The sequence below is a fragment of the Heterocephalus glaber genome, unplaced genomic scaffold (assembly GCF_053883595.1).
Source record: "Heterocephalus glaber isolate CG9 unplaced genomic scaffold, H.glaber_assembly_v1.0 deba00001608, whole genome shotgun sequence".
Lineage (NCBI taxonomy): Eukaryota > Metazoa > Chordata > Mammalia > Rodentia > Bathyergidae > Heterocephalus > Heterocephalus glaber.
In genome coordinates this window covers 41,046,568-41,073,669 of record NW_028258379.1, presented here as the reverse complement: position 1 = coordinate 41,073,669, position 27,102 = coordinate 41,046,568, and the positions used below count along the sequence as shown (strand labels likewise).

Genomic DNA, 27,102 nt, shown 5'->3' with positions numbered 1-27,102 from the left:
GCTGATGTGGACAAAGCCGAGATCCAGGGTGATCTCACGACCTCGAAAGTCAACATTCAGCTGCCATCCGCTGACGTGGACCTGCAGGCCGGCCAAGTGGGTGTGAAGCTCGCCCAGGGCACGCTGTCCGAGGCACAGCTGCCCACCATGGGTGAAGACCTGAAAGGACACCTGCCGAAGGTGCAGATCCCCAGCATCAAGATGCCCAAAGTGGACCTGAATGGCCCCCAGGTGGACATCAAGGGCCCCCAAATGGAGGACAAAGTTGCCACAGGCGAGATCGGAGCCCCTGAGCTGGAAGTGTCGCTCCCCAGAGTGGAGGTGGACGTCCAGGCTCCTGGTGGCAAGCTGCAGGGCGAGGTGGTGGGCAAAGACAGCAAGTTCAAGATGCCCAAGTTCAAGATTCCCTCCTTCGGCGTGACGGCACCCGGCAAGTCCATGGAGGCCTCTCTCGAGGTGTCCATGCCAAAGTTGGAGGCTGATGTGGACAAAGCCGAGATGCAGGGTGATCTCAAGACCCCGAAAGTCAAAGTTCAGCTGCCATCCGCTGACGTGGACCTGCAGGCCGGCCAAGTGGGTGTCAAGCTCGCCCAGGGCACGCTGTCCGAGGCACAGCTGCCCACCATGGGTGCAGACCTGAAAGGACACCTGCCGAAGGTGCAGATGCCCAGCATCAAGATGCCCAAAGTGGACCTGAAGGGCCCCCAGGTGGACATCAAGGGCCCCCAAATGGAGGACAAAGTTGCCACAGGTGAGATCGGAGCCCCTGAGCTGGAAGTGTCGCTCCCCAGCGAGGAGGTGGACGTCCAGGCTCCTGGTGGCAAGCTGCAGGGCGAGGTGGTGGGCAAAGACAGCAAGTTCAAGATGCCCAAGTTCAAGATGCCCTCCTTCGGCGTGTCGGCTCCTGGCAAGTCCATGGAGGCCTCTCTCGAGGTGTCCATGCCAAAGTTGGAGGCTGATGTGGACAAAGCCGAGATCCAGGGTGACCTGAAGACCCCGAAGGTCAGCATGCAGCTGCCCTCTGCTGACCTGGACCTGCAGGCCGGCCAAGTGGGGGTGAAGCTCGCCCAGGGCACGCTGACCGAGGCAGAGCTCCCCGCCGTGGGTACAGGCCTGAAAGGTCACCTACCCAAGGTGCAGATGCCCAGCATCAAGGTGCCCAAAGTGGAACTAAAGGGCCCCCAGGTGGACATCAAGGGCCTCAGAGTGCAGGACAAAGTTGCCACAGGTGAGATTGGAGCCCCTGAGCTGGAAGTGTCACACCCCAGAGTGGAGGTGGACGTCCAGGCTCCTGGTGGCAAGCTGCAGGGCGAGGTGGTGGGCAAAGACAGCAAGTTCAAGATGCCCAAGTTCAAGATGCCCTCCTTCGGCGTGACGGCACCCGGCAAGTCCATGGAGGCCTCTCTCGAGGTGTCCATGCCAAAGTTGGAGGCTGATGTGGACAAACCTGAGATGCAGGGTGATCTCAAGACCCCGAAAGTCAAAGTTCAGCTGCCATCCGCTGACGTGGACCTGCAGGCCGGCCAGGTGGGGGTGAAGCTTGCCCAGGGCACGCTGTCCGAGGCAGAACTGCCCACCACGGGTACAGGCCTGAAAGGTCACCTGCCCAAGGTGCAGATTCCCAAAGTCGACCTGAAGGGGCCCCAGGTGGATATCAAGGGCCCCCAAATGGAAGACAAAGTTGCCACAGGTGAGATTGGAGCCCCTGAGCTGGAAGTGTCGCTCCCCAGCGAGGAGGTGGACGTCCAGGCTCCTGGTGGCAAGCTGCAGGGCGAGGTGGTGGGCAAAGACAGCAAGTTCAAGATGCCCAAGTTCAAGATGCCCTCCTTCGGCGTGTCGGCTCCTGGCAAGTCCATGGAGGCCTCTCTCGAGGTGTCCATGCCAAAGTTGGAGGCTGATGTGGACAAAGCCGAGATCCAGGGTGACCTGAAGACCCCGAAGGTCAGCATGCAGCTGCCCTCTGCTGACCTGGACCTGCAGGCCGGCCAAGTGGGGGTGAAGCTTGCCCAGGGCACGCTGTCCGAGGCAGAACTGCCCACCACGGGTGCAGGCCTGAAAGGTCACCTGCCCAAGGTGCAGATGCCCAGCATCAAGGTGCCCAAAGTGGAACTAAAGGGCCCCCAGGTGGACATCAAGGGCCTCAGAGTGCAGGACAAAGTTGCCACAGGTGAGATTGGAGCCCCTGAGCTGGAAGTGTCACACCCCAGCGTGGAGGTGGACGTCCAGGCTCCTGGTGGCAAGCTGCAGGGCGAGGTGGTGGGCAAAGACAGCAAGTTCAAGATGCCCAAGTTCAAGATGCCCTCCTTCGGTGTGTCGGCTCCAGGCAAGTCCACGGAGGCCTCTTTCGAGGTGTCTGTGCCAAAGATGCAGGCTGACGTGGACCTACCCGCCATCCAGGGCGACCTGAAGACTCCTGAGGTCGGCGTTCAGCTGCCTTCTGCTGACCTGGACCTGCATGCCGGCCAGGTGGGCATGAAGGTTGTACAGGGCTCTCTGCCCGAGGCAGAGCTAATAGCCTCGGGTGCAGACCTGAAAGGACACCTGTCTGAGGTGCAGATGCCCAGCATCAAGATGCCCAAAGTGGACCTGAATGGCCCCCAGGTGGACATCAAGGGCCCCCAAATGGAAGACAAAGTTGCCACAGGTGAGATTGGAGCCCCTGAGCTGGAAGTGTCGCTCCCCAGAGTGGAGGTGGACGTCCAGGCTCCTGGTGGCAAGCTGCAGGGCGAGGTGGTGGGCAAAGACAGCAAGTTCAAGATGCCCAAGTTCAAGATGCCCTCCTTCGGCGTGTCGGCTCCCGGCAAGTCCATGGAGGCCTCTCGCGAGGTGTCCATGCCAAAGTTGGAGGCTGATGTGGACAAAGCCGAGATCCAGGGTGATCTCAAGACCTCGAAAGTCAACATTCAGCTGCCATCCGCTGACGTGGACCTGCAGGCCGGCCAAGTGGGTGTGAAGCTCGCCCAGGGCACGCTGTCCGAGGCACAGCTGCCCACCATGGGTGAAGACCTGAAAGGACACCTGCCGAAGGTGCAGATCCCCAGCATCAAGATGCCCAAAGTGGACCTGAATGGCCCCCAGGTGGACATCAAGGGCCCCCAAATGGAGGACAAAGTTGCCACAGGCGAGATCGGAGCCCCTGAGCTGGAAGTGTCGCTCCCCAGAGTGGAGGTGGACGTCCAGGCTCCTGGTGGCAAGCTGCAGGGCGAGGTGGTGGGCAAAGACAGCAAGTTCAAGATGCCCAAGTTCAAGATTCCCTCCTTCGGCGTGACGGCACCCGGCAAGTCCATGGAGGCCTCTCTCGAGGTGTCCATGCCAAAGTTGGAGGCTGATGTGGACAAAGCCGAGATGCAGGGTGATCTCAAGACCCCGAAAGTCAAAGTTCAGCTGCCATCCGCTGACGTGGACCTGCAGGCCGGCCAAGTGGGTGTCAAGCTCGCCCAGGGCACGCTGTCCGAGGCACAGCTGCCCACCATGGGTGCAGACCTGAAAGGACACCTGCCGAAGGTGCAGATGCCCAGCATCAAGATGCCCAAAGTGGACCTGAAGGGCCCCCAGGTGGACATCAAGGGCCCCCAAATGGAGGACAAAGTTGCCACAGGTGAGATTGGAGCCCCTGAGCTGGAAGTGTCGCTCCCCAGCGAGGAGGTGGACGTCCAGGCTCCTGGTGGCAAGCTGCAGGGCGAGGTGGTGGGCAAAGACAGCAAGTTCAAGATGCCCAAGTTCAAGATGCCCTCCTTCGGCGTGTCGGCTCCTGGCAAGTCCATGGAGGCCTCTCTCGAGGTGTCCATGCCAAAGTTGGAGGCTGATGTGGACAAAGCCGAGATCCAGGGTGACCTGAAGACCCCGAAGGTCAGCATGCAGCTGCCCTCTGCTGACCTGGACCTGCAGGCCGGCCAAGTGGGGGTGAAGCTCGCCCAGGGCACGCTGACCGAGGCAGAGCTCCCCGCCGTGGGTACAGGCCTGAAAGGTCACCTACCCAAGGTGCAGATGCCCAGCATCAAGGTGCCCAAAGTGGAACTAAAGGGCCCCCAGGTGGACATCAAGGGCCTCAGAGTGCAGGACAAAGTTGCCACAGGTGAGATTGGAGCCCCTGAGCTGGAAGTGTCACACCCCAGAGTGGAGGTGGACGTCCAGGCTCCTGGTGGCAAGCTGCAGGGCGAGGTGGTGGGCAAAGACAGCAAGTTCAAGATGCCCAAGTTCAAGATGCCCTCCTTCGGCGTGACGGCACCCGGCAAGTCCATGGAGGCCTCTCTCGAGGTGTCCATGCCAAAGTTGGAGGCTGATGTGGACAAACCTGAGATGCAGGGTGATCTCAAGACCCCGAAAGTCAAAGTTCAGCTGCCATCCGCTGACGTGGACCTGCAGGCCGGCCAGGTGGGGGTGAAGCTTGCCCAGGGCACGCTGTCCGAGGCAGAACTGCCCACCACGGGTACAGGCCTGAAAGGTCACCTGCCCAAGGTGCAGATTCCCAAAGTCGACCTGAAGGGGCCCCAGGTGGATATCAAGGGCCCCCAAATGGAAGACAAAGTTGCCACAGGTGAGATTGGAGCCCCTGAGCTGGAAGTGTCGCTCCCCAGCGAGGAGGTGGACGTCCAGGCTCCTGGTGGCAAGCTGCAGGGCGAGGTGGTGGGCAAAGACAGCAAGTTCAAGATGCCCAAGTTCAAGATGCCCTCCTTCGGCGTGTCGGCTCCTGGCAAGTCCATGGAGGCCTCTCTCGAGGTGTCCATGCCAAAGTTGGAGGCTGATGTGGACAAAGCCGAGATCCAGGGTGACCTGAAGACCCCGAAGGTCAGCATGCAGCTGCCCTCTGCTGACCTGGACCTGCAGGCCGGCCAAGTGGGGGTGAAGCTTGCCCAGGGCACGCTGTCCGAGGCAGAACTGCCCACCACGGGTGCAGGCCTGAAAGGTCACCTGCCCAAGGTGCAGATGCCCAGCATCAAGGTGCCCAAAGTGGAACTAAAGGGCCCCCAGGTGGACATCAAGGGCCTCAGAGTGCAGGACAAAGTTGCCACAGGTGAGATTGGAGCCCCTGAGCTGGAAGTGTCACACCCCAGCGTGGAGGTGGACGTCCAGGCTCCTGGTGGCAAGCTGCAGGGCGAGGTGGTGGGCAAAGACAGCAAGTTCAAGATGCCCAAGTTCAAGATGCCCTCCTTCGGTGTGTCGGCTCCAGGCAAGTCCACGGAGGCCTCTTTCGAGGTGTCTGTGCCAAAGATGCAGGCTGACGTGGACCTACCCGCCATCCAGGGCGACCTGAAGACTCCTGAGGTCGGCGTTCAGCTGCCTTCTGCTGACCTGGACCTGCATGCCGGCCAGGTGGGCATGAAGGTTGTACAGGGCTCTCTGCCCGAGGCAGAGCTAATAGCCTCGGGTGCAGACCTGAAAGGACACCTGTCTGAGGTGCAGATGCCCAGCATCAAGATGCCCAAAGTGGACCTGAATGGCCCCCAGGTGGACATCAAGGGCCCCCAAATGGAAGACAAAGTTGCCACAGGTGAGATTGGAGCCCCTGAGCTGGAAGTGTCGCTCCCCAGAGTGGAGGTGGACGTCCAGGCTCCTGGTGGCAAGCTGCAGGGCGAGGTGGTGGGCAAAGACAGCAAGTTCAAGATGCCCAAGTTCAAGATTCCCTCCTTTGGCGTGACGGCACCCGGCAAGTCCATGGAGGCCTCTCTCGAGGTGTCCATGCCAAAGTTGGAGGCTGATGTGGACAAAGCCGAGATGCAGGGTGATCTCAAGACCCCAAAAGTCAAAGTTCAGCTGCCATCCGCTGACGTGGACCTGCAGGCCGGCCAGGTGGGGGTGAAGCTTGCCCAGGGCACGCTGTCCGAGGCAGAACTGCCCACCACGGGTGCAGGCCTGAAAGGTCACCTGCCCAAGGTGCAGATGCCCAGCATCAAGGTGCCCAAAGTGGAACTAAAGGGCCCCCAGGTGGACATCAAGGGCCTCAGAGTGCAGGACAAAGTTGCCACAGGTGAGATTGGAGCCCCTGAGCTGGAAGTGTCACACCCCAGCGTGGAGGTGGACGTCCAGGCTCCTGGTGGCAAGCTGCAGGGCGAGGTGGTGGGCAAAGACAGCAAGTTCAAGATGCCCAAGTTCAAGATGCCCTCCTTCAGTGTGTCTGCTCCAGGCAAGTCCACGGAGGCCTCTTTCGAGGTGTCTGTGCCAAAGATGCAGGCTGACGTGGACCTACCCGCCATCCAGGGCGACCTGAAGACTCCTGAGGTCGGCGTGCAGCTGCCTTCTGCTGACCTGGACCTGCATGCCGGCCAGGTGGGCATGAAGGTTGTACAGGGCTCTCTGCCCGAGGCAGAGCTAATAGCCTCGGGTGCAGACCTGAAAGGACACCTGCCAAAGGTGCAGATGCCCAGCATCAAGATGCCCAAAGTGGACCTGAAGGGGCCCCAGGTGGACATCAAGGGCCCCCAAATGGAGGACAATGTTGCCACAGGTGAGATTGGAGCCCCTGAGCTGGAAGTGTCGCTCCCCAGAGTGGAGGTGGACGTCCAGGCTCCTGGTGGCAAGCTGCAGGGTGAGGTGGTGGGCAAAGACAGCAAGTTCAAGATGCCCAAGTTCAAGATGCCCTCCTTCGGTGTGACGGCACCCGGCAAGTCCATGGAGGCCTCTCTCGAGGTGTCCATGCCAAAGTTGGAGGCTGATGTGGACAAAGCCGAGATCCAGGGTGACCTGAAGACCCCGAAGGTCAGCATGCAGCTGCCCTCTGCTGACCTGGACCTGCAGGCCGGCCAAGTGGGGGTGAAGCTTGCCCAGGGCACGCTGTCCGAGGCAGAACTGCCCACCACGGGTGCAGGCCTGAAAGGTCACCTGCCCAAGGTGCAGATGCCCAGCATCAAGGTGCCCAAAGTGGAACTAAAGGGCCCCCAGGTGGACATCAAGGGCCTCAGAGTGCAGGACAAAGTTGCCACAGGTGAGATTGGAGCCCCTGAGCTGGAAGTGTCACACCCCAGCGTGGAGGTGGACGTCCAGGCTCCTGGTGGCAAGCTGCAGGGCGAGGTGGTGGGCAAAGACAGCAAGTTCAAGATGCCCAAGTTCAAGATGCCCTCCTTCAGTGTGTCTGCTCCAGGCAAGTCCACGGAGGCCTCTTTCGAGGTGTCTGTGCCAAAGATGCAGGCTGACGTGGACCTACCCGCCATCCAGGGTGACCTGAAGACTCCTGAGGTCGGCGTGCAGCTGCCTTCTGCTGACCTGGACCTGCATGCCGGCCAGGTGGGCATGAAGGTTGTACAGGGCTCTCTGCCCGAGGCAGAGCTAATAGCCTCGGGTGCAGACCTGAAAGGACACCTGCCAAAGGTGCAGATGCCCAGCATCAAGATGCCCAAAGTCGACCTGAAGGGGCCCCAGGTGGACATCAAGGGCCCCCAAATGGAGGACAAAGTTGCCACAGGTGAGATTGGAGCCCCTGAGCTGGAAGTGTCACACCCCAGAGTGGAGGTGGACGTCCAGGCTCCTGGTGGCAAGCTGCAGGGCGAGGTGGTGGGCAAAGACAGCAAGTTCAAGATGCCCAAGTTCAAGATGCCCTCCTTCGGCGTGACGGCACCCGGCAAGTCCATGGAGGCCTCTCTCGAGGTGTCCATGCCAAAGTTGGAGGCTGATGTGGACAAAGCCGAGATGCAGGGTGATCTCAAGACCCCGAAAGTCAAAGTTCAGCTGCCATCTGCTGACGTGGACCTGCAGGCCGGCCAAGTGGGTGTGAAGCTCACCCAGGGCACGCTGTCCGAGGCACAGCTGCCCGCCACGGGTGCAGACCTGAAAGGACACCTGCCGAAGGTGCAGATGCCCAGCATCAAGATGCCCAAAGTGGACCTGAAGGGCCCCCAGGTGGACATCAAGGTCCTCAGAGTGCAGGACAAAGTTGCCACAGGTGAGATTGGAGCCCCTGAGCTGGAAGTGTCACACCCCAGCGTGGAGGTGGACGTCCAGGCTCCTGGTGGCAAGCTGCAGGGCGAGGTGGTGGGCAAAGACAGCAAGTTCAAGATGCCCAAATTCAAGATGCCCTCCTTCAGTGTGTCTGCTCCAGGCAAGTCCACGGAGGCCTCTTTCGAGGTGTCTGTGCCAAAGATGCAGGCTGACGTGGACCTACCCGCCATCCAGGGCGACCTGAAGACTCCTGAGGTCGGCGTTCAGCTGCCTTCTGCTGACCTGGACCTGCATGCCGGCCAGGTGGGCATGAAGGTTGTACAGGGCTCTCTGCCCGAGGCAGAGCTAATAGCCTCGGGTGCAGACCTGAAAGGACACCTGCCAAAGGTGCAGATGCCCAGCATCAAGATGCCCAAAGTCGACCTGAAGGGGCCCCAGGTGGACATCAAGGGCCCCCAAATGGAGGACAAAGTTGCCACAGGTGAGATTGGAGCCCCTGAGCTGGAAGTGTCACACCCCAGCGTGGAGGTGGACGTCCAGGCTCCTGGTGGCAAGCTGCAGGGCGAGGTGGTGGGCAAAGACAGCAAGTTCAAGATGCCCAAGTTCAAGATGCCCTCCTTCGGTGTGACGGCACCCGGCAAGTCCATGGAGGCCTCTCTCGAGGTGTCCATGCCAAAGTTGGAGGCTGATGTGGACAAAGCCGAGATCCAGGGTGACCTGAAGACCCCGAAGGTCAGCATGCAGCTGCCCTCTGCTGACCTGGACCTGCAGGCCGGCCAAGTGGGGGTGAAGCTTGCCCAGGGCACGCTGTCCGAGGCAGAACTGCCCACCACGGGTGCAGGCCTGAAAGGTCACCTGCCCAAGGTGCAGATGCCCAGCATCAAGGTGCCCAAAGTGGAACTAAAGGGCCCCCAGGTGGACATCAAGGGCCTCAGAGTGCAGGACAAAGTTGCCACAGGTGAGATTGGAGCCCCTGAGCTGGAAGTGTCACACCCCAGCGTGGAGGTGGACGTCCAGGCTCCTGGTGGCAAGCTGCAGGGCGAGGTGGTGGGCAAAGACAGCAAGTTCAAGATGCCCAAGTTCAAGATGCCCTCCTTCGGTGTGTCGGCTCCTGGCAAGTCCATGGAGGCCTCTCTCGAGGTGTCCATGCCAAAGTTGGAGGCTGATGTGGACAAACCTGAGATGCAGGGTGATCTCAAGACCTCGAAAGTCAACATTCAGCTGCCATCCGCTGACGTGGACCTGCAGGCCGGCCAAGTGGGTGTCAAGCTCGCCCAGGGCACGCTGTCCGAGGCACAGCTGCCCACCATGGGTGAAGACCTGAAAGGACACCTGCCGAAGGTGCAGATGCCCAGCATCAAGATGCCCAAAGTGGACCTGAAGGGCCCCCAGGTGGACATCAAGGGCCCCCAAATGGAGGACAATGTTGCCACAGGCGAGATCGGTGTCCCTGAGCTGGAAGTGTCGCTCCCCAGCGTGGATGTGGACGTCCGGGCTCCTGGCGGCAAGCTGCAGGGTGAGGTGGCAACCAAAGACAGCAAGTTCAAGATGCCCAAATTCAAGATGCCCTCCTTCAGTGTGTCTGCTCCAGGCAAGTCCACGGAGGCCTCTTTCGAGGTGTCTGTGCCAAAGATGCAGGCTGACGTGGACCTACCCGCCATCCAGGGCGACCTGAAGACTCCTGAGGTCGGCGTGCAGCTGCCTTCTGCTGACCTGGACCTGCATGCCGGCCAGGTGGGCATGAAGGTTGTACAGGGCTCTCTGCCCGAGGCAGAGCTAATAGCCTCGGGTGCAGACCTGAAAGGACACCTGTCTGAGGTGCAGATGCCCAGCATCAAGATGCCCAAAGTCGACCTGAAGGGGCCCCAGGTGGATATCAAGGGCCCCCAAATGGAAGACAAAGTTGCCACAGGTGAGATTGGAGCCCCTGAGCTGGAAGTGTCGCTCCCCAGAGTGGAGGTGGACGTCCAGGCTCCTGGTGGCAAGCTGCAGGGCGAGGTGGTGGGCAAAGACAGCAAGTTCAAGATGCCCAAGTTCAAGATGCCCTCCTTCGGTGTGACGGCACCCGGCAAGTCCATGGAGGCCTCTCTCGAGGTGTCCATGCCAAAGTTGGAGGCTGATGTGGACAAAGCCGAGATCCAGGGTGACCTGAAGACCTCGAAGGTCAGCATGCAGCTGCCCTCTGCTGACCTGGACCTGCAGGCCGGCCAAGTGGGGGTGAAGCTTGCCCAGGGCACGCTGTCCGAGGCAGAACTGCCCACCACGGGTACAGGCCTGAAAGGTCACCTGCCCAAGGTGCAGATTCCCAAAGTCGACCTGAAGGGGCCCCAGGTGGATATCAAGGGCCCCCAAATGGAAGACAAAGTTGCCACAGGTGAGATTGGAGCCCCTGAGCTGGAAGTGTCGCTCCCCAGAGTGGAGGTGGACGTCCAGGCTCCTGGTGGCAAGCTGCAGGGTGAGGTGGTGGGCAAAGACAGCAAGTTCAAGATGCCCAAGTTCAAGATGCCCTCCTTCGGCGTGTCGGCTCCTGGCAAGTCCATGGAGGCCTCTCTCGAGGTGTCTGTGCCAAAGGTGGAGTCTGACTTGTATCTACCCGCCATCCAGGATGAGCTGAAGACTCCTGAGGTCGGTGTTCATCTGACCTCCGCTGATGTGGGCCTGGTGGGCTTCAAGTTGGCTAAGGGCTTGCTGCCTGATGCAGAGCTGCTCGCCACATGTGCAAGGCCGAAAGCACACCAGACCAAGTTGCTGATGCCCAGCATCAAGATGCCCAAAGTGGAATTGAAGGGCTCCCATGTGGACATCAAAAGTCCCAGAGTGGAGGTGCAAGGTGCCGAGGGTGAGTTCGGTGCCCCTGAGCTGGAAGTGTCGCTGCCCACCATGAAGCTGGACGTCCTGACTGCCGGCGCCCAGCTGGAGGCAGAGGTGGAAACCAAGGACAGCAAGCTGCACATTTCTCCTCTCAATCTTCCGTCTCTTAGTCTTCATACGAGTCATGCTGTTTTATCATCTAGAAATTTCATGGAAAATCTGAAGTTTCCTGGCATGAGTTATACACTGGCACCTGGAGACCCAGGAATGGCTCCTGACGAGTGTGCTTCTGGTGATCTCACTGAATCTGGTGTGAGTTATCCCTTTGGTAAAGATGGAAAAGCGTGTAAGTCCAAGCAGCCTCCTGTCGAGAAGCGTCAAGTGCAATTGTGTCATCGGAAAGCACTGGAGGGCGTTCCTGGCCCTGGAGAGGCCCCTTCGTCCTCCCACCTGTCTGGCCTCAGTCTTGCCACGTCACCGGAAGCAGCTCTGCCAGGCCTGGACACAGCCCTGCAGGTGCCCAGGCTCGCCCTCTCGGGGCTCCCGTCCCTCAGCACGGGCACCGCTGACCTCACTCGTGTTGGGGCAGGGCCTTCTGTCCTCCCTCCCAGTGACGGTGTGATGGTTACCCAGTTCCAGGTTCCTATGCTCAGCCCTGTCTTCACCCCTGGAGCCCCCCAGGATGCCACTTCTGGGTCCCCAGCCAGTGCTCTTTTTGCAGGAGTGCAGTGCTCTGTGGGCCACCAGGCTGAGCAGGGTCCTCTGCCCATTCCCCCTGGCCGAGGCTTTCATCCCAAGAGTCCTCTGTCTCCCAGGGTTCAGAGTCGTGTGACTTTCCCTATGTTCCATAAACCACGCTTCGTGCTTTCTGTTCCACTGGAAGTGGCTCCTGAGGCAGACTCTGGGTCCGCAGACTGGAGCTTTGTCCCACTTCTCAGCCAGGAGCCCAGGCAGGACTGTATCCATGCAGCGAAGGTAGCCCAGCTGCCAGTCTCCCAGCCACCATCCACGGCTGTCCCTGCGTCTCAGGTGGTGCCAGAACTCCTGGGCCCAGCTGCAGGACGAGCTGCTGCCGGGGTTGCTGAGCAGGAGGGGAAGGGGAGTCCCTCCAAAACACCTCGCTTCAAGCTGCCGGTGTTCAGCTGGTCGCCAAAGAAGGAGGCCAGGCCCAGAGAGGACAGCACGTGCCACCTGGAAGACCCCACAGGGAGCCTGGCCATGGGTCTGGATCATGAGGACCCCCACCCTGGGGCTCAGGACTCCCGAGTGCAGTCACACATGGCCCTGACTCCAGAGAGGGAAGGCGACTCGGGGAGGACCAGGAAGGCTGGCTTTGTCCTACCGAGACTGGCCCTTCCCAAGCTAAAGGCGTCCAAGGGCCCAGCAGGCCTGAGGCCACCAGGAGACGCAGACGCTGTGCTTTGTAGCAGTACAGCTGCAGGTGACTGTGGAGCCACAGAGAGGGGTGGCAGCGAGGGTGGTGTAGGCAGCACAGGCCTTCCTGGAGGACCCCATGAAGAAGGGGATGTGACCCTCCAGCTGCCACAGACCTCCAGCCCCTGGGTGGGATCTGCCAAACTGGATCTTGGGTCTTTCCCGGCCGAGGAGGGGGCAAGCCAGTGTGATGCTGATCCCAGGTGTGACTCGGCAGTGGGAGGAGGCAGCGAAGGATTTGGGCTCCGGGACATCTCAGCCAGGCAGCCCCAGGGGGAAGGGACAGCCCCCAACATAGAAGGCCCCCTGAAGGCACCCCTAGGACATGCAGACAGAGTTCCCTCCCTGGGTAGCCCCGAGGAGGCCCCCACTGCTGGGGGGCCCATAGCTGGTTCACAGGAGCGCTGGTTCAGAATGCCCAGGCTCCATATGCCTGGCTTCAGGCGGCTGTCATCCAAGGAGCGAGGCGGGGCCCGGGGACAGGATGTGGCTCAGGTGCACATGCCAGTGGCCACTGCACCCGCAGAGGCAGCAGCAGTCGCCAGTGTCCTGGTGTCCTGGGTTCCTGGGTCAGAGGTGGAGGCCAGTGTGTCCCTGAAGCCTCCAGATGTAGAGGCAGCGGTGACAGCTTCTGGGAGCGCATCCCGTGCAGATGTTCTAAAGCGTGATCTGGACTGCTCAGGCTTGAAGCGGCATCCCCCCTCCCTGAGGAGGTCTGGAGGGGACCAGCCCGGCTCCAAGGTCCAGGTCCATCCAGCTGAAGGCTCCTTCCCCCCTCAGAAGCCCAGTGGGGAGCCCTCAGAAGCCCAGGCTCCTGCAGCAGAGCGGCCCGACCTCATGGAGGCAGAAGAGGGAGCAGAGCTGCGGCCCTCTGGGTCAGAAGGACCTGTGCCACTGAGGGTGTCCAGCACTGACATGCCATCCCAGGTCTCCGTGCTGGACACGCGGCGGCTGTGGGAAGACTCTGTGCTCACTGTCACATTCCCCAAGCTCAGAGTGCCCATGTTCTCTTTCCCCGCCCCGGGGGCAGAGATGGACATCTTCTTCCCTGTGGTGAGGGACGTGAGTGAAGCAGAGGCAGGTGTGGACCCAGGGCCGGGGCTCTGGGGTGCCAGCCTCCTGAGGGCAGGTGCCGAGGAGCCCAGGGAGCAGCCTATGGGCCCCAGCCGCCCCTTGGAAGGTTCCCCAGTGTCCAAAGTGAAGGTGCACATCCAGGGAGTGCAGGCTGAGAGTCGTGAGGTCCTGGTCTGCAGCCAGGTGAGGCCAGAGCGAGTGGAGCACATGGCCCCCGAGGCCTTCTCCACACAGACTGTGTGGGCGTCAGAGATCCCCGCATCCACCGTGCAGACACCTTCATACGGATTTTCTCTGCTGAAGCTGAAGACCCTAGGGCCTCCTGCTCAGGCTCCAGACTCCAGGGCACCGGAGGGCTCTGCCGCACCCACAGCAGACTCCCTCCCTGAAGACGGCGCCCCTGATGCCACAGAGCCATTTGAGGTGATAGCGGGCAGCACCAGCCTCCCTGGGCTGCAGACGCTTGGGTCTGACGACCCTGCCAGGCCTCCACTTGCAGGCAGCGGCTCTGATGATGATGATGAGCCTGCAGAAATCCTAGAATTTCTCCCTGAGGACAGCAGTGGGGCTTCAGCACAGCTGGCGGCCGAAGACCAAGTTCCAAAAGGAAGGCCAGAAGGAAAAAAGCCTTCGGGTCTGTTGTGGTCCTGGCTTCCGAACATCGGGTTCTCCTCCATCAGTGAGACCAATGCCGGCTCCAGAGATGATGCCCAAAGATCTGTTCCTGTCCTGACCCAGCCGGGGCCTTGGCCAGACTTGGAACCACCCAAGAGGCAAGAGAGGGTGGGCTGGTTCCGGTTTCCCAAATTAGGCTTCTCCTCCTCGCCTGCTGAGAAGACCAAAAGCACAGAGGAAGAGACAGCCCTGGCCGAGCAGAAGCTCTGGGAAGAAAGTGTGACCTTCTTCGATGCCCGGGAAAGCTTCTCCCCTGAGGAGGAGGAGAGGGGCAGCAAACCAGCCGAGATGGCCCCGGGCACCCCAGACATGGTGGCGTCCTCGGCGAGAACAGAGCTGATCCTGCTGGAGCCTGATGCCCCCGCTGGCGAGGAATCTGGACCCAGGCCCGCGGGCAAATGAAGGCCAGACAGGTGCAACGTCAGGGCAGAGGCCAGAGCAGCATGGAGACCCCATCCCGGCCCCACATGGCACCCCTGATTCACAAAGGTGGACGAAGCAGAACTTGGAGAGAACCTCCACACCTCACACTGCCCAGCTCCCGCCAGGCTGTGGAGGCAGAGAAGACACCAGACTCCTTGAAGAGCAGATCCAGTCGTCCACATGTTGAGGGCATCCTGCTATTCCTCCAGGGTGCTCATCATTGAACCCAGAACCCAGCTGTGTACACCCTCCAGCCAGGCCTGGCTGGCGCTGGCCCAGTGCCCCCTGGTGGCAATAAAGGAAGCAGTGCATCCCAGTGGAAAGGCTGCTGTGCTCTTTGTTCTGGGGCCCAAACTCCCTGTGCTCGCTTCCCCCACACTCCTGGTCCTGGGTGCTGTGGGTCAATCTAGAAGCCAGAGTCCAGGATGCGTCCCAGAGCGGCTGCTCCTTCTCACTGTGCATCACGGGCTGGAGGAGGAAGGCAGGGCAGGCAGGGGACACTGACACGTACCCCTTCCTGGCAGCGGGCAGGTGGTGCTGGGACGGAAGCCTGTATGGGGCAGGGGTGGCAGGGAGCAGGGTGCTTGGCTGGGTCCCCGGCCAGGTCTGGGGCCGTGTTCCACAGCCACCCTGGCCTCGGCGGCCTCCTTCTGCACAGCCTCAGGAAGCGAGTCCACTGGGGCTGCAGGGAGGCTGGGGGTCTGCTTCGCCCCTGCTGCCCGTGGATGCCCTCCAGGCCCACGTCTGGGCTCCTTGTCCTGAGGACAGCTGCTCACCTGTGGCTCCCCAGCTGGCCCCTAGAAGGCCCAGAGGAGTCTGGAGTGTGGCACAGCACCGACTGGGTTTGTCCTCATGCCACTGTGGGCCACCACATCTTTCCCTGAGGCTGGCTGGGCCACCCAAGTCAGGGGATGGGGAAAGTTCTGGAAAGGGAGGGCCCTGGGCTGTTGTACTCCCCTCCAAGGGCCTTTCCCCCTCTGCCCACCATGTGCGGGGGCCACTGGGGCACATGGCAGGCCTCTGTCCTATCTGGGCCTGGAGTCAGGCCAGCCCTTCGGGTAGTATTGGAATGTCAGGGTGCCCTGGGGTTTCGGGGGGCTCAGTTCCCTGTGTGAGTCTTTCATGCTGTGTGCTTGGGAGTCTCCAGTTCTCTGCCACACAGGCCTCTCCTTGGGACAGCCCACACCACCAAGGCCACTAGGGACAGACTGCCAGGAGGCTCAGGTGACATCCTATTCCCTTTGTGTGTTCTGTTGGTGACAGGCAAGGCCCGGGCCTGCCCCCTGCAGGTGAGATGTCAGGTTGGGAGCGTGCCTGCTGCCGGGCACATGGGCTGCAGCCCCAGGAGCTCGGGGCCTTGCAGGACAGGGTAGGGCCCTGACTCCCCAGCTACATCCTCTCTGGGGCCACACGAGCCAGGCAAAGCAGGGTGTGCTTGGCATGTGGGCCGCTGAGGTCCAAGACACTCTTAGGTGGGCAGTGGAAGAGGGCACCAGGATGGCAGAGAGAACGGGTACCTCCCTGGGGGTGAGCTGTGCACTGCTCACCAGAGCAGGACCCAGAACCGCAGAGGGCAGGACCCCGGTGTCCACCACCCAGTGCCCTTCACACCACTGAGCTGGGCTGCAGCAGTGCGGCCTCCAGGCCTGGGCAGAGTCATCAGGCCTGGGAGCCGGAGCAGAGAGCTTCTGCAGGCACCCACAACAGAAGCGGGGCTCAGTTGGTGCCTGTTCAGGGGGGCTGCATCTCACCGCTGAGACATCCCCTTCCTCTTCCAGCTCAAACCCACGACCTCTGCGCCCAGCCCTAGTACTCTTGAGTGGGTGCTTCCACCGAGCCTGCCCAGGCACCAGCCCTTCCTACACGCCTGCCACACCCCCACACTCTGTGCCACCCCTGAAAACTGTCCACAGCCCCAGGCTGTCCAGTCCAAGAGCACCCACAAACTCAGAGCCCCGCCCATGCACACCACGCCTGTGTATCCAGAGCCACCCACAGCCCCGCCCACACCATGGCTCCACCCCCCGAGGCTCGGCCGGCAGCCTGGCCACAGACCCCAGCTCTGCACAGCCTGCCACCCGTGGGGGCTGCATGAGTGGGGCTGGCTCTCACACCTTGTACCCTTCAGGCACACCTGTGGCATCCATCCCTCAGCTCTCACCCCCCGCAGCCCGTGAGCCAGAATTCTGGGGTTGGGCTCCCCACAAGGGGTCGCTAGTGCCACCCACCCACTTGGCCCGGTGTCCTGCAGGCTGGACTGGGTGAGACTCGGTGGGCTCGTGGCTGGCCTTCCTCAGTCCGTGGGACCATGGACAGGGAGTTCCTGTTGTGCTCACACAGAGGACAGACTCTCATGGGCCCAAATTGCAGCTCTGGGGCATCAGAGCTGGGGCATCTGGGGGCTCCCCAAAGAGGGGGTGCCTGGGGCCTGCATCTGGATCACAAAGCTTAAGCAGTCGAGACCCAGGAGGGCCTCAGCGGGAGGCAGCTGAGGAGCCCCAGCTGGACTCCGAGGGAGGGCTGAGCCAAGCCGACCTCGGGAAATAGTGCCTCAGCATGGAGCAGAGGCAAGCGCGTGCATGCATGACAGGACAAGAAAAAGACCACAAGCTGACCCTGACCTGGGCCAGGCCTCAGGCTGTCAGCGTCTCTTATTGGGGCTGCAGCTGGACAGCGGTCACCACGACCCATGAGCTTTGTACCTGGAGACGATGGCCCTTGCGATGGGTCGTGGGGGACCAGTGAGTGCTGGGCCCCTCTCCACACTGTCACCTTCCTCCCAGCAACCCGTGGAGAGTCCCCAGGCCTACTTGGCCACGCGCGATCTGAGTGACCCCAGAAGTCCCGGTCACAACTGCCAGATCTGCATTGCAGTTCTCAGGCCCAAGTAAAGCTGTTTTGCATTTGCAGCTCTGCACCTGAACTGATGCCCCATGGGCAGCAGCGTCCACTGAGGGCTGTGGGCCCAGAGCCAGGAGGCTGGGCCTTAGCCCTGCCAAACACAGTCCTGGCCTGAGGTGCGTCCGTCGAGGCTCACGGCGTAGCGGGAGCTCCAGTCCCGCTCAAAGAGTTGCCGCAGCTGCTCCTGCACGGGGGGTGGCCCTGGCTGGGCTCGGGGGGCCTGCTGGTGGACCACCAGGCCCACCCCCGAGGTACTGCTGAAGTAGTCTGCTGACCAGTTGGAGGTGCCTGGGGAGAGGGGTAGGAAACACTGGGTCCCTGGGCACAGGCCCCTGCAGCCTGGCCCCTACTGCAGCTGCTCCATGGCTTTGGAAACCCTTGAGCAGGCGCAGGAGGGTCAGCTGGCTCTTCACAGCAGAGCTCCGGCCATGTCACAGCGAGATGGGTATCCTGACTCAGCCTTCTGGACCCCCAGGGTCAGGACTTCCCCACCCATGCCCCCGAAGCCTGGAGACAGCTGTGCTAACCCAGGGTCCCCCAAATGCTCCTGGAGACCCTATCCACCTTAGCAGCCCCTGCCCAGCACCCACAGGTCCCCAGCCACTCACCGATGTAGGCTGCCTTCTCCGTGACCATGTACTTGCTGTGGTTCACCCGGCTGAAGGGGATGCTGGAGTGATTCCCCACGGGCACAATGAACACTTTCTTCCGAGGCCGAGTAGGAGGAACACATCAGGCTGGGCTCGGAGCGGGGGGTCCACCTTTCTCCCAGCCCCCCTGAACCCAGTCCTCACCACGTCCACCGAGATGCCAGCCCTGGGGTTGCTGAAGGCCTGCAGTGACCGCAGGTACGGGAACATAGTGGGGTCAGTGTGCAGCCAGCAGCTGACCAGCAGGCGCACGTGCACGCCCTGGCCAAAGGCTGCCGCCCGCACCACGTTGTCCAGCACCGGCCAGTACCTGGAGGAGCAGGGTGCTGCAGGAGGGAGGGGAGCTTGCCCAGGGCTGCCCATCCTCAGCATAGCCTCCACCAGCAGGGCACACATCCCGCCCAGTCCTACCTGGCAGGGTGGCTGAAGCGGGTGGTGGGGAAGTAGTCCATCACCGAGACGTAGAGGAACTCCCGTGCTCCCCTCATCACCGCCAGGACTGCGTCCAGGTCCTGGGTGCGGCCTCGAGGACAGAGCGCAGGGGGCGAAGCCTGTGGAGGAAGTCATACCCGAAGGCACCCCGCTGGCTCCCACCTGTCCCTGGTGTCCTGGAGCTACCCGAGAGGCCCTGACTGTGTGTGTTCATGGGTTGGGGCTGGTGGGCACTGGCAAGGCCTCCTGGGCGCCAAGCTGGACTGACTGTCCCTGGACTGGCCCTGCCTGGGAGGTTGCCCATTCCCTCCAGAGTGGAGCCCTGTGTGCCGGGTGCCCCATTCTGACAAAGTCTCTGCCATGGGTCAGTCTCGGGCAGCTGAGGCACCGCTCGGAGTGCTGTGACTGGCGCTGCTGGCATCTCCTTCCTCCCAAGGAATGAGGAGTGCTTGGTTTGAGGGCCTCCCCGGCCTCCCCATGGCCCGGCCCGCACTTCAGCAGACTGTCCCAAGACTCTGAACGGACCCTCAACCTTCTGAATGTCTGTCTCCTGCTGCTGGCACCTGCTGGGGCCTCCTGGAGCTGAGCCTGTGCCCCCAAGCAGCCCCAGGCCCACCAGTGCCACCTGCCCCTCTGGGACCACAGCCCCATGGCTCCCTAGGACCAAGCAGCTGCTTCAGGTGGCCAGGGGCAGGCCCTCTGCAGTGCCTCACCGAGAAGTAGGCAGTGGTGAAGAGGCCATTGAAGAAGCCTCGGAGGGGCTGGAAGCGATTGATGTGGGACGAGAAGTTCCGAGGCCAGGTCTTGGGGAGGACGGCGTGGGGCGCCCCCAGAACCCAGTAGGTCTGGAAAGTTTTTTCCAGGTCCTGGGCCAGGCTGCTGCAGTTGTAGATGACGGCACCCAGCTCCTTTACCTGTGGGGACCGGGACCAGGTGGCAGCACTGTCTGTGCGGATCTGTGTGGAGGCTATGCCAGGGTGGGAGAGGGCACAGGGCTCCATGGGCCCCTGTTGATCCCACACATTGAGTTCTAGGGATCACAGCAACACTTCTTTATTACCCGAGCAACAGAAAGTGCATAAAGACAAGCAGAAGGAAAAAAGCTGTTCTCGGCTGTACTGGGACGCCGTGAGCACAGTCACCGTGTTCACATTCTTCAACACTTTTTTTTCTGGTGCCGGGGTTAGAAACCAGGTTGCACATGCTAAGCGCATGCTCCAGCGCTAAGCACACCCCAGGCCTCCGCCAGGTGCTTAGCTCATTGCTTCCCGAAAACAGGCGCAAGCTTTGAAATCTGCGTGTGTCCCTGGTGGTATGATGTGGGCACCTGGCCGTGTCCTTGAGTGTCACTCCACGCCATGACTGCAGGGCTGTGCAGAATCTCATAACCCGGGAACCAGTCTCAGCCGCAGGACGACATGACCCCAGGCTCCTCTGTGACCCCGGCTTTCTCCGAGTGCATAAGGGAAAGGCCTTGGCAGTGGGGCTCCTGGGACTCACCTGTGTCAGGGACCGCCAGTCCATGTTGGCACTGCCCATGTAGACATGCTGCCCATCCACGACCCAAAACTTGGAATGCAGGACACCCCCGATGAGCTGCTGCATGGGCACATGTCGCACCTCGGCACCTGGTGGGGTGAAGGCAGAGTGGGAGTGAGCTCTCGCTCGGGGCAAGCTGTGTGCTGCACTGGATTCTGAGCTCTTGGCCATTGAGCCAACGCAGTTATTTTCAGACCAGCCTGCATGTGGATGCTGTTATGGTCCTCTTCACAGAAGAGGGTGCTGAGGCCTGGGCTGGCCCCTTCAGGAGCTTGTAAGGTCCATGCTGCTGACCCTGTCCACCCTGAGCCTCCCAGACTTGCATGCAAGGCCCTATGGAGAGAGACCCTCTGTGCTGCTTGGCACCCCTCGAGCCCAGCAGAGCCCCTCGAGGGACCCCAAGGACACACACTCTACCCCGGGCACTCTGCTGCCCTTGCCCTGTCTCGTGGTGCCAGCAGGATGGCAGCAGGGCCTGGGTGGCACAGACACCTACCATGGGCTGCCAGCACCTGAAGGTCAGTGGAGTTCCTGGCTGGTGCCGAGCTGCTGGTGGCCACGGCCAGTGAGACATTCCTGGCCAGCAGCTGCTGCATCTTCTGCAGAAGGACCTCGCCCTGCAAGGCAGGTGGCTGTGAGTGGCATCCCCGCCAGGCATCTCTGCCCTAGGGCACTCCTGCCCCTTGCCCTCTGCAGGCCCCTGGCTGCCCACAGCTCAGGTGAGGCCAGGTGTCCAGACAACCCTTGACCAGGCGCTGAACTGTGCCGAAGCAGTCACATGCTCAGAGCCCAGAGGTCTGTGCTCCGACATCCCTGCCCCTGGAGTCCCTGCTGTGCCAGCCCTGCTCCATCCCCAGGAGCTCTGGACTGGCGGCTGAGTGTGCCCTGCCCTGGGCAGGTGGGCAGGGACAGCCTGCAGCCCCAGAGTTGGAGGCTGGAGCCAGGGACGCACCGGCTGGGAGGATGAGTCATTGACCCCGATGTCAGGCCCTGTGAGGGACCAGTAGTAGGAGGCCACATGGATGCTTTCCTGGGCGGTGTTCAGCAGCTGCAGCCAGGCAAGGGCTAGGGACTGGGCTGAGGGGCTGCCAGTGGCATACGGCAAGTCCTGGGGGAGGCTCTCGGTGAGGACAAGTCTGCAAGGCAGAGGGCCAAGAAGGTGCGTGTGAGACCACAGGGCCACCAGCTGACCTCCTCGCCTGCTCCATCCTGCTGCCCAGCACGGGGACTGCCACCATGCAGTCCTGTGGCCTAAGCCCAGACAAGGGCACAAAGAACAGGCAGCTAAACCAGCAGAGAAGGGCAGAACTGAGCCACCCAGCTCTGGAAGTGGTGACCCTGGAAGCTCATCTGCTGCCAGGGGCTCTCCCTCCTGGAGGGAGGGTGGGGTTGTGGGGTGCAGGGCCCCATGGCAGGGCAGAAAGGGTAAGAGGAGTCAGGGGGCGGAAGCTTGGATGGGAGGACTACAGAGGTGCCAAGCTCACCTGGCAGTGGATGGTGCTCACCAGCCTTGGCCAGAACTCAAGCGGCAGCTCTGGTTTGCTACAAATGGCACCCCAAGTCTGTACCACTCCCAGACCCAGCTCCAGCTAGACAGTCCAGCTGCCCCCTGACCTACATCATCCTGTGGGGGTGGGGGGGTGATGCCACCCAGGCTCCCGAGGGTGGATGGCAGACAGCACCCAGCTGAGCCCTGCCCACCCACAGCCCACGCTCACTCACTGGCAGGAGTCCCTCTGCGGTGGGGCCGCCCCACCCAGGGCCTCCCAGGACCTGAGGGGCTCTTCCTTGGGGTTCAGCTGGCAGCAGGCAGGAGGAGGGGACCCTCGCACCAGGAGGTAGGTGGCAGTCATGATGCCCAGCCCCAGCATGGCCAGCAGTCCCAGCACCTGCAGGAGATGATAGTACCAGCAAGGGCCCAGAGGCCTGGCTGCACAGGCTGGGCTTGGGCTGCTGGGGGAGAGGTAAGAAGGATGAAGAGGGGCCCAGCCCTCCGACTGGGGTGACTGGCTGTTCCCAGTCCCCCAGCAGAGGAACACAGGCAAGTCTGCAGTGGGCTGGGTGGGCCTGGGGCCCCTGATCACCACTGCGGGGCTGATTTTGTCTTCTCCACTGCAGCCCGGGGAACTTCAAGCTTATGAAAACGCTGAGTTTGAAAAATCATTGCACTCAGGACTTGGGCTAGAACTTGTTCTGACCGCTGAGTCCACAGACCCCTCTCAGGCCCAGGCCTATCGTGCCGACTCCGCCCAGCAGGCCATGGGGCAAGGTGGAACGACCCCGGGGTGGGGGTGCAGGCGCCACCCACAGCTCCTACCCACAGCGTGGCCCCTCCCCATGGGGTTCCCCTGCAGTGCATCCTGGGTGTGGGCCCAGTCCCAGCTTCATCCCAAACCTCAGCTGGGCAGGGGCCTGCAGGGTTCTGTGGGAAGCACAGCTGACCCCTCAGCCCCCTGTCCCCTGTGGCTGGTGTCAACACAAGGAGTCTCGGTTCCTTTTTCTAACCATGGTCCAAAGCAGTCAGAAAGTACCAATTCTGCTTTTGGTGCTCAGTGGCTTCCCACTGGCTGCAGGCAGCCGCTTCCCTTCCGGCCTGGCCCTGCTCTGGCCTTGTGGCGCTGCTGTCTGGACAGCAAGGCACTGGGAGGACATGGATCCAGACCGGGCACTGCTGCCGGGGCCGGCGGGGATGGGGGCTTGCCTGTCCCCTGAGAAGACCCTCGCCGGGAGCTGGGAGCCAGGCCAGCATGCCCCCGGTGGCCCTGCTGCCAGTGTTTCCACAGAGAAGGGCTCTGGACGTCTCCCATGGTCCTTCCCTTGGAGATGCTGGCTAGGCTTAGCTGGGAACCCCTCTGGAGCAGGGCACTGAGCCTCCTAGGCCCCGAGTTGGCAGCCATGGGACTCTGGGCATCTGAGGTCGTGGCCAGTGGTGCAAATGATGCTCCTGGCCTGCAGGGTGTAGGGCCTGGCTGTCTGTCCCAGGCTGGAGAAGCCAGCCCGGTGGTCAGCTTGCTGGAGACCCAGATGCCCCAGGAGCCCTGGCTGCATGGACTGGGCACAGAAAGGCACTGCAGGGCCAGCTGGGCGCTTTGTGAGCCCTGGAGATGGGTCGTGGAGATAACAGCAACCCCTTCCTATCGGCCCTGGAGGGCTGACACCTACCTCTGGAGGACCTGCCCTGGTGTCCATCCCGGCTCCAGCTGCAGACTGTAGGGCCTCCGCTCTCAGGCAGCACCTGCTGCTTCCCCTTCAGCTTCTTCCTCTTTGCCCTGTGTCCCCACACCCTCTTGAGAGGCCGCTGGAGCCTGGAGGGCGGGGCTGAGCACTGTCCCACCAGAGAGAACCCACCCTCCTCTAGAGGGCACCCCACTGCTATGGCCATCATGTCAGCCTGGCTTCCGGACAGAGACCCCGCCAGAGTGGCCTACCAAGACCACTTATTTCTCTGGTAGGGTTTAGAACCAGATGTCCCCCACATGCCTATGGGCAGAGCTTTGGGGAGGTGACTAGATCATAGGGCTCAGCTGACCAAGTCTAGACATGGCAGTGGCTCCACAGCCATTGGAAGCTGGTCCCTTCAGCTCTTAGCCTCCAATCTCTATGATTCCTAGCTTCATGCCCCTACAGTGGCTGCTGAAGCTCAGCCATTGCTTCCAGGTCCCACAGCCATGATCTAGGTGACCATGATCGAGAACTTGCTCTGCGCTTGGTCACAAGGCCACACCTAGCTACAGGGAGGCTGGGTGGTGGAGGCAGTCAGGACCTTGTGCTGGAGAATGCAGGTGGGGATGCTCACTGGCTGCCTGGAGAGCAACCTGACTGGAGGTGCCCAGCAGAGGCTGCCTTAGCCCTCAGGGGACAGGGGCTTGGGAGCAGCGCCTGCTTCACCCTGGTCACAAGCTGGCCACCAGGCTCTGTCCAGAGTGCTGACCTCAGCATGGCCTCAGGGAGGAACAGCAAGTGCCCCCAGGCGGTGGCATTCCTGAGGCCGTGTCCGTGTCTGGGGGCCAGGGGGTGAGGGGAAGTGAGCTCCACCCTCCACTTCCTCCTGGACACTGCCGACCTGGCTGGCCCCATCCTCCCCTCCAGGCCTTCCGGCTGGTCATAGATACCTAGGTGCTGCCACAGGCTGGGTGCGTGGGGACTTGGGCTGAGAGGCCCCAGTGACCAAGGCAGGAAGGGGCCTGGGCTGCAGTGGTGCGTGGACAGGCTTCTCCCGTGGGGGACAGCTGGCTGCGTGGGGCCAGGCACCCTACCTGCCACCTCCCCACACCTCATCCAGGCCTGTGCACGGGGGCCTCGAATCAACATGGACACAGGCTTGGGGACATTCAAGCAGGAGTTGGGCCCACAGGGGCCGTGGTTCTGCCTGAGGGGGCACAGCTCCTCGGTGCAGGGACCAGAAGTGCAGCGGAGGTCCCCAGGGAGTGCTCCAGCTGCCAGCCCCTGCAGCAGGCCTGACCCTGGGACTGGAGCCCTTGGTGGTCTCGGGAGGGGGTGAGGGACTTGGCGGGGTTTTTGGAAAGGGAAATATTCTTTTCTTCAATTTCCTGTCTACTTATAAAATGTCTCTGTGAGGGGAAATAAAAAACCAAACCAAAACCAAAACCAAAACAGCCATATTACAGAAAACAATAGATTCAATGCAATCCCCATCAAAATACTAATGACATAGATTCTTCACAGAACTAGAAAAAACAATCCTTAAATTCATATGGAAGCACAAAGGAGCCCGAATAGCCAAAGGAGTCCTGAGCAAAAAGCAAGGCTTGTGCAAAGCACACCCAATTTCAAAATATACTACAAAGCCATAGGAACAAAAATAGCATGGTACTAGAATAAAACCAGAAAAGCTGACCAATGGGACAGAACAGAGGACCCAGAAATAAATTCTCATAACTATGGCCATCTGATTCTCATAAACAAAGATGCCATCAACATATGCTGGAGAATACACAGCCTCTTCAACAATGGTTCCAGGAACACTGGATTTTCACGTGTAGAAAATTGCAAGTAGATTCTTATCTTTTGCCTCATAAAAAAATAAACTCAGAATGGATCAAAGACCCCAGTGCAAAACCAGAAACTGAAACTGCTAGAAGAAAGCACAGGGAAAACATTTTGAGGTGTGGACACAGGCACAGTCTTCCTGATCAGGACTCCAGTAGCTCAGGGGAAAAGAGCACAGGCCACTGAATGAGACCACACCAAATTAAAAAGCTTATGCATGCAAAGTAAACAATCAACCGAGTGAAGACAAACCCTATAAAATGGGAAAAAATCCTCACCAACTACTATCCTGAAAAAGGAATAGTATCCAGTATGTAGAACTCAGACCACCAAGAAAAAGCAACCCCTAAAATCAAACAAAAATGTTTTAAACCAATAAAGAGGGAAAGTGAACTGAATAAACACTTTTCAAAATAAGAGTTACAAATGGCCAATAAGTGTATGAAAAAATCTTTAGCCATTACATAGATTCCATCTCACCCTAGTCAGAAAGGCTCTCATCCATAATAGAAAAGACAATAAATACTGGTGAGGATGTGGGAAAAAAGAACTCTCCTGCACTGCTGGTGAGAATGTTAGTCCAGCCATATGGAAATCAGGGTGGAGATCCCTGAAAAGCTAAAAACAGAACTATAATATGAGTCAGCTGTACCACTCCTTGGCAGACACTCAGGATTGGATCAGCTTTCTATGGAGATACCTGCATTCTCACTTTTGTCGTGGCAAACGGAATCAGCCTAGATGCCTGTTAATGGATAAAGTGTGGTTTGTATGGACCATGGGGTATCACTCAACCATAAAGAAGAACAAAGTCATGTCACGTGCCGGCCACTGGATGGAACTGGAGACCGTCACATTAAACAAAACAAGCCAGATACAGAAAGACAGCATTGTACTCTTCCTAATGCATGGAATCTAGACAAAGCAGTACCTGGAAGTAGAAGGGAGACTGCTAGACAAGAGGAGCAGGGAGAAGGGGGTCTCTGGGATATGAGCAAAACACCATGATGAACACAAGTTTGTAAAAAGCCATTGTTTGTGCATGGAAAATATGTGAGCCTAATTCTTTCTGGAGATCAGGTTTGTTTGCCAACAACAAGACTAATCAGAATGATTCATGGGGGCCAGAGATTTAGCTCAGTGGTTTCGTCCCCTGCTGCGCAAGTGCAAGGACCTGAGTTCGATCCCTGGAACCAAAAAAAAAGAGAATGATTCATGTATCTACGCCTTGGCGTGTTTTATTCATTTCTGCACATGGCCCAAGACCCACGTCAGGCTCAGAGCAACTGAGCCGCCATCTCTGTCCACAGGGTCTTGCCTTCACACTCCAAGCTGAGTCCTGCTCCCTGCGACACCCCCAGACCCTGGCACGAGCTCGCCCTGTCACCTACACCCTCCGCTGCCCCACGGCCCCTTTGTGCCAGCTGAGCCCCTCCGCCCCTAGCACCAGCCTGTGCGGGCTCCGACCTCTGCCCTCAGCTTCCCTTCCCACAACCCCGTCCATTCCTGAGGCCCAGCCACACCTTCTTCGCTCCCCGCTGAGCAGCCCAAACTGTGCCTCCTTCCCTCCCATCCCACATAGCCTGGCCGCTGCCCTGACTCCCCTCCACCTCCACAGAGCAGCTCAGTGAGGCGTGCGGGGCCTGGCCTGGCCTCTTCCTGGTGGGCACTCGGCTTGGCTGCCTCCTCTTCCAGCCTGGCCTCAACGCATCCCGGGCGGGGGTGGGGGCAGGCAGAGGCCGCACGTTCTTTCCCCAAGGGCCGGCAGTGGGACTGAAGTTTCCCTTCCCTGGGACGTAACAGGCTGGTGAGTTTGAGCCTGCCAGCCTGCCCACCCACCTCCACACACCCTTCCCGGCGCTTGAGGGGTTGGACGCGTAGGCAGCACAGCTCCCTGCTTCTCCCGTCAGGGAAGCCATGGTTGGGCCAGGAGCCTGGGCAGGCTGAGGCTCGTCAAGGGAGACTCGGGCCCGGTGGGCAGCCAAGGCAGCAGGTGCATCCCAGTCTAGGCCTGTGCCGCCCGCCCCCAAAGCAAGCCAGCCAGCCCAGAACTTGAGCAGGAGAGCGCCCGGCTAAGGGGAAGGCTGTCCTTGGGGCGCTCGGTCTGCAGCCACCTGCACCAGCAGGACTTGCACCTGTGCCTAAGCAGACAGCAACGGCCCCGGGAGGAAGGGCCCTCTGGAGACACAAGGAGAAAGGACTGGGATTGTCAAGGGGCTCCCAGCACCGCACCCGAGGCCTCTCTTGCTGCCTAATTTTATGCACTTCGCATACTTCAAAG

The 27,102-nt window shown here is 60.6% G+C and overlaps 2 protein-coding genes across 36 annotated transcripts in view; one reads left to right on the top strand and one right to left on the bottom strand.

Annotated features, from left to right (window-relative positions):
* Positions 1–14,605, top strand: part of Ahnak2 (AHNAK nucleoprotein 2) — a 37,388-nt gene extending 22,783 nt beyond the window's left edge. For 19 of the 34 annotated variants that reach the window (XM_087195650.1, XM_087195669.1, XM_087195670.1 and 16 more), the window contains 5 exons: positions 361–456; positions 934–2,826; positions 3,304–6,054; positions 6,532–7,845; positions 8,323–14,605. In XM_087195650.1, coding sequence (XP_087051776.1) covers positions 361–456; positions 934–2,826; positions 3,304–6,054; positions 6,532–7,845; positions 8,323–14,268 — 12,000 coding nt within the window. In that variant the 3' untranslated portion in view covers positions 14,269–14,605. Of the gene's footprint in view, positions 1–231; positions 3,112–3,303 lie in introns of all 34 variants that reach the window. The other 15 variants (XM_087195657.1, XM_087195667.1, XM_087195666.1 and 12 more) reach the window with 15 other exon arrangements.
* Positions 14,606–16,890: 2,285 nt separating this feature from the next.
* On the bottom strand, positions 16,891–27,082 carry Pld4 (phospholipase D family member 4). Of its 2 annotated transcripts, none has more exons than XM_004836843.4 (10): positions 22,974–27,082; positions 21,534–21,700; positions 20,764–20,947; positions 20,308–20,428; positions 19,773–19,900; positions 18,986–19,186; positions 18,252–18,391; positions 17,985–18,150; positions 17,799–17,895; positions 16,891–17,478 (listed from the first exon to the last, which is right to left on the bottom strand). In XM_004836843.4, exons 1-10 carry the CDS (start codon positions 22,998–23,000, stop codon positions 17,276–17,278), a joined length of 1,434 nt encoding a protein of 477 aa, XP_004836900.2. In that variant the 5' UTR covers positions 23,001–27,082; the 3' UTR covers positions 16,891–17,275. The 2 variants fall into 2 exon arrangements, with proteins under 2 accessions (XP_004836900.2, XP_087051808.1); XM_087195682.1 differs by having other exon boundaries at positions 21,585–21,700.
* Positions 27,083–27,102: the final 20 nt, after the last annotated feature.

Bases quoted from the DNA above. Each gene is read 5' to 3' on its own strand.
- Pld4 (XM_004836843.4), bottom strand. From the start codon at position 23,000: ATGGACACCAGGGCAGGTCCTCCAGAG. The intron at 19,901-20,307 runs GTAGGTGTCTGT...TCACCCCACCAG, and splicing joins TCAGGTGCTGGCAGCCCATG to GTGCCGAGGTGCGACATGTG. The intron at 18,151-18,251 runs GTAGGACTGGGC...CTGCTCCTCCAG, and splicing joins CGCTTCAGCCACCCTGCCAG to GTACTGGCCGGTGCTGGACA.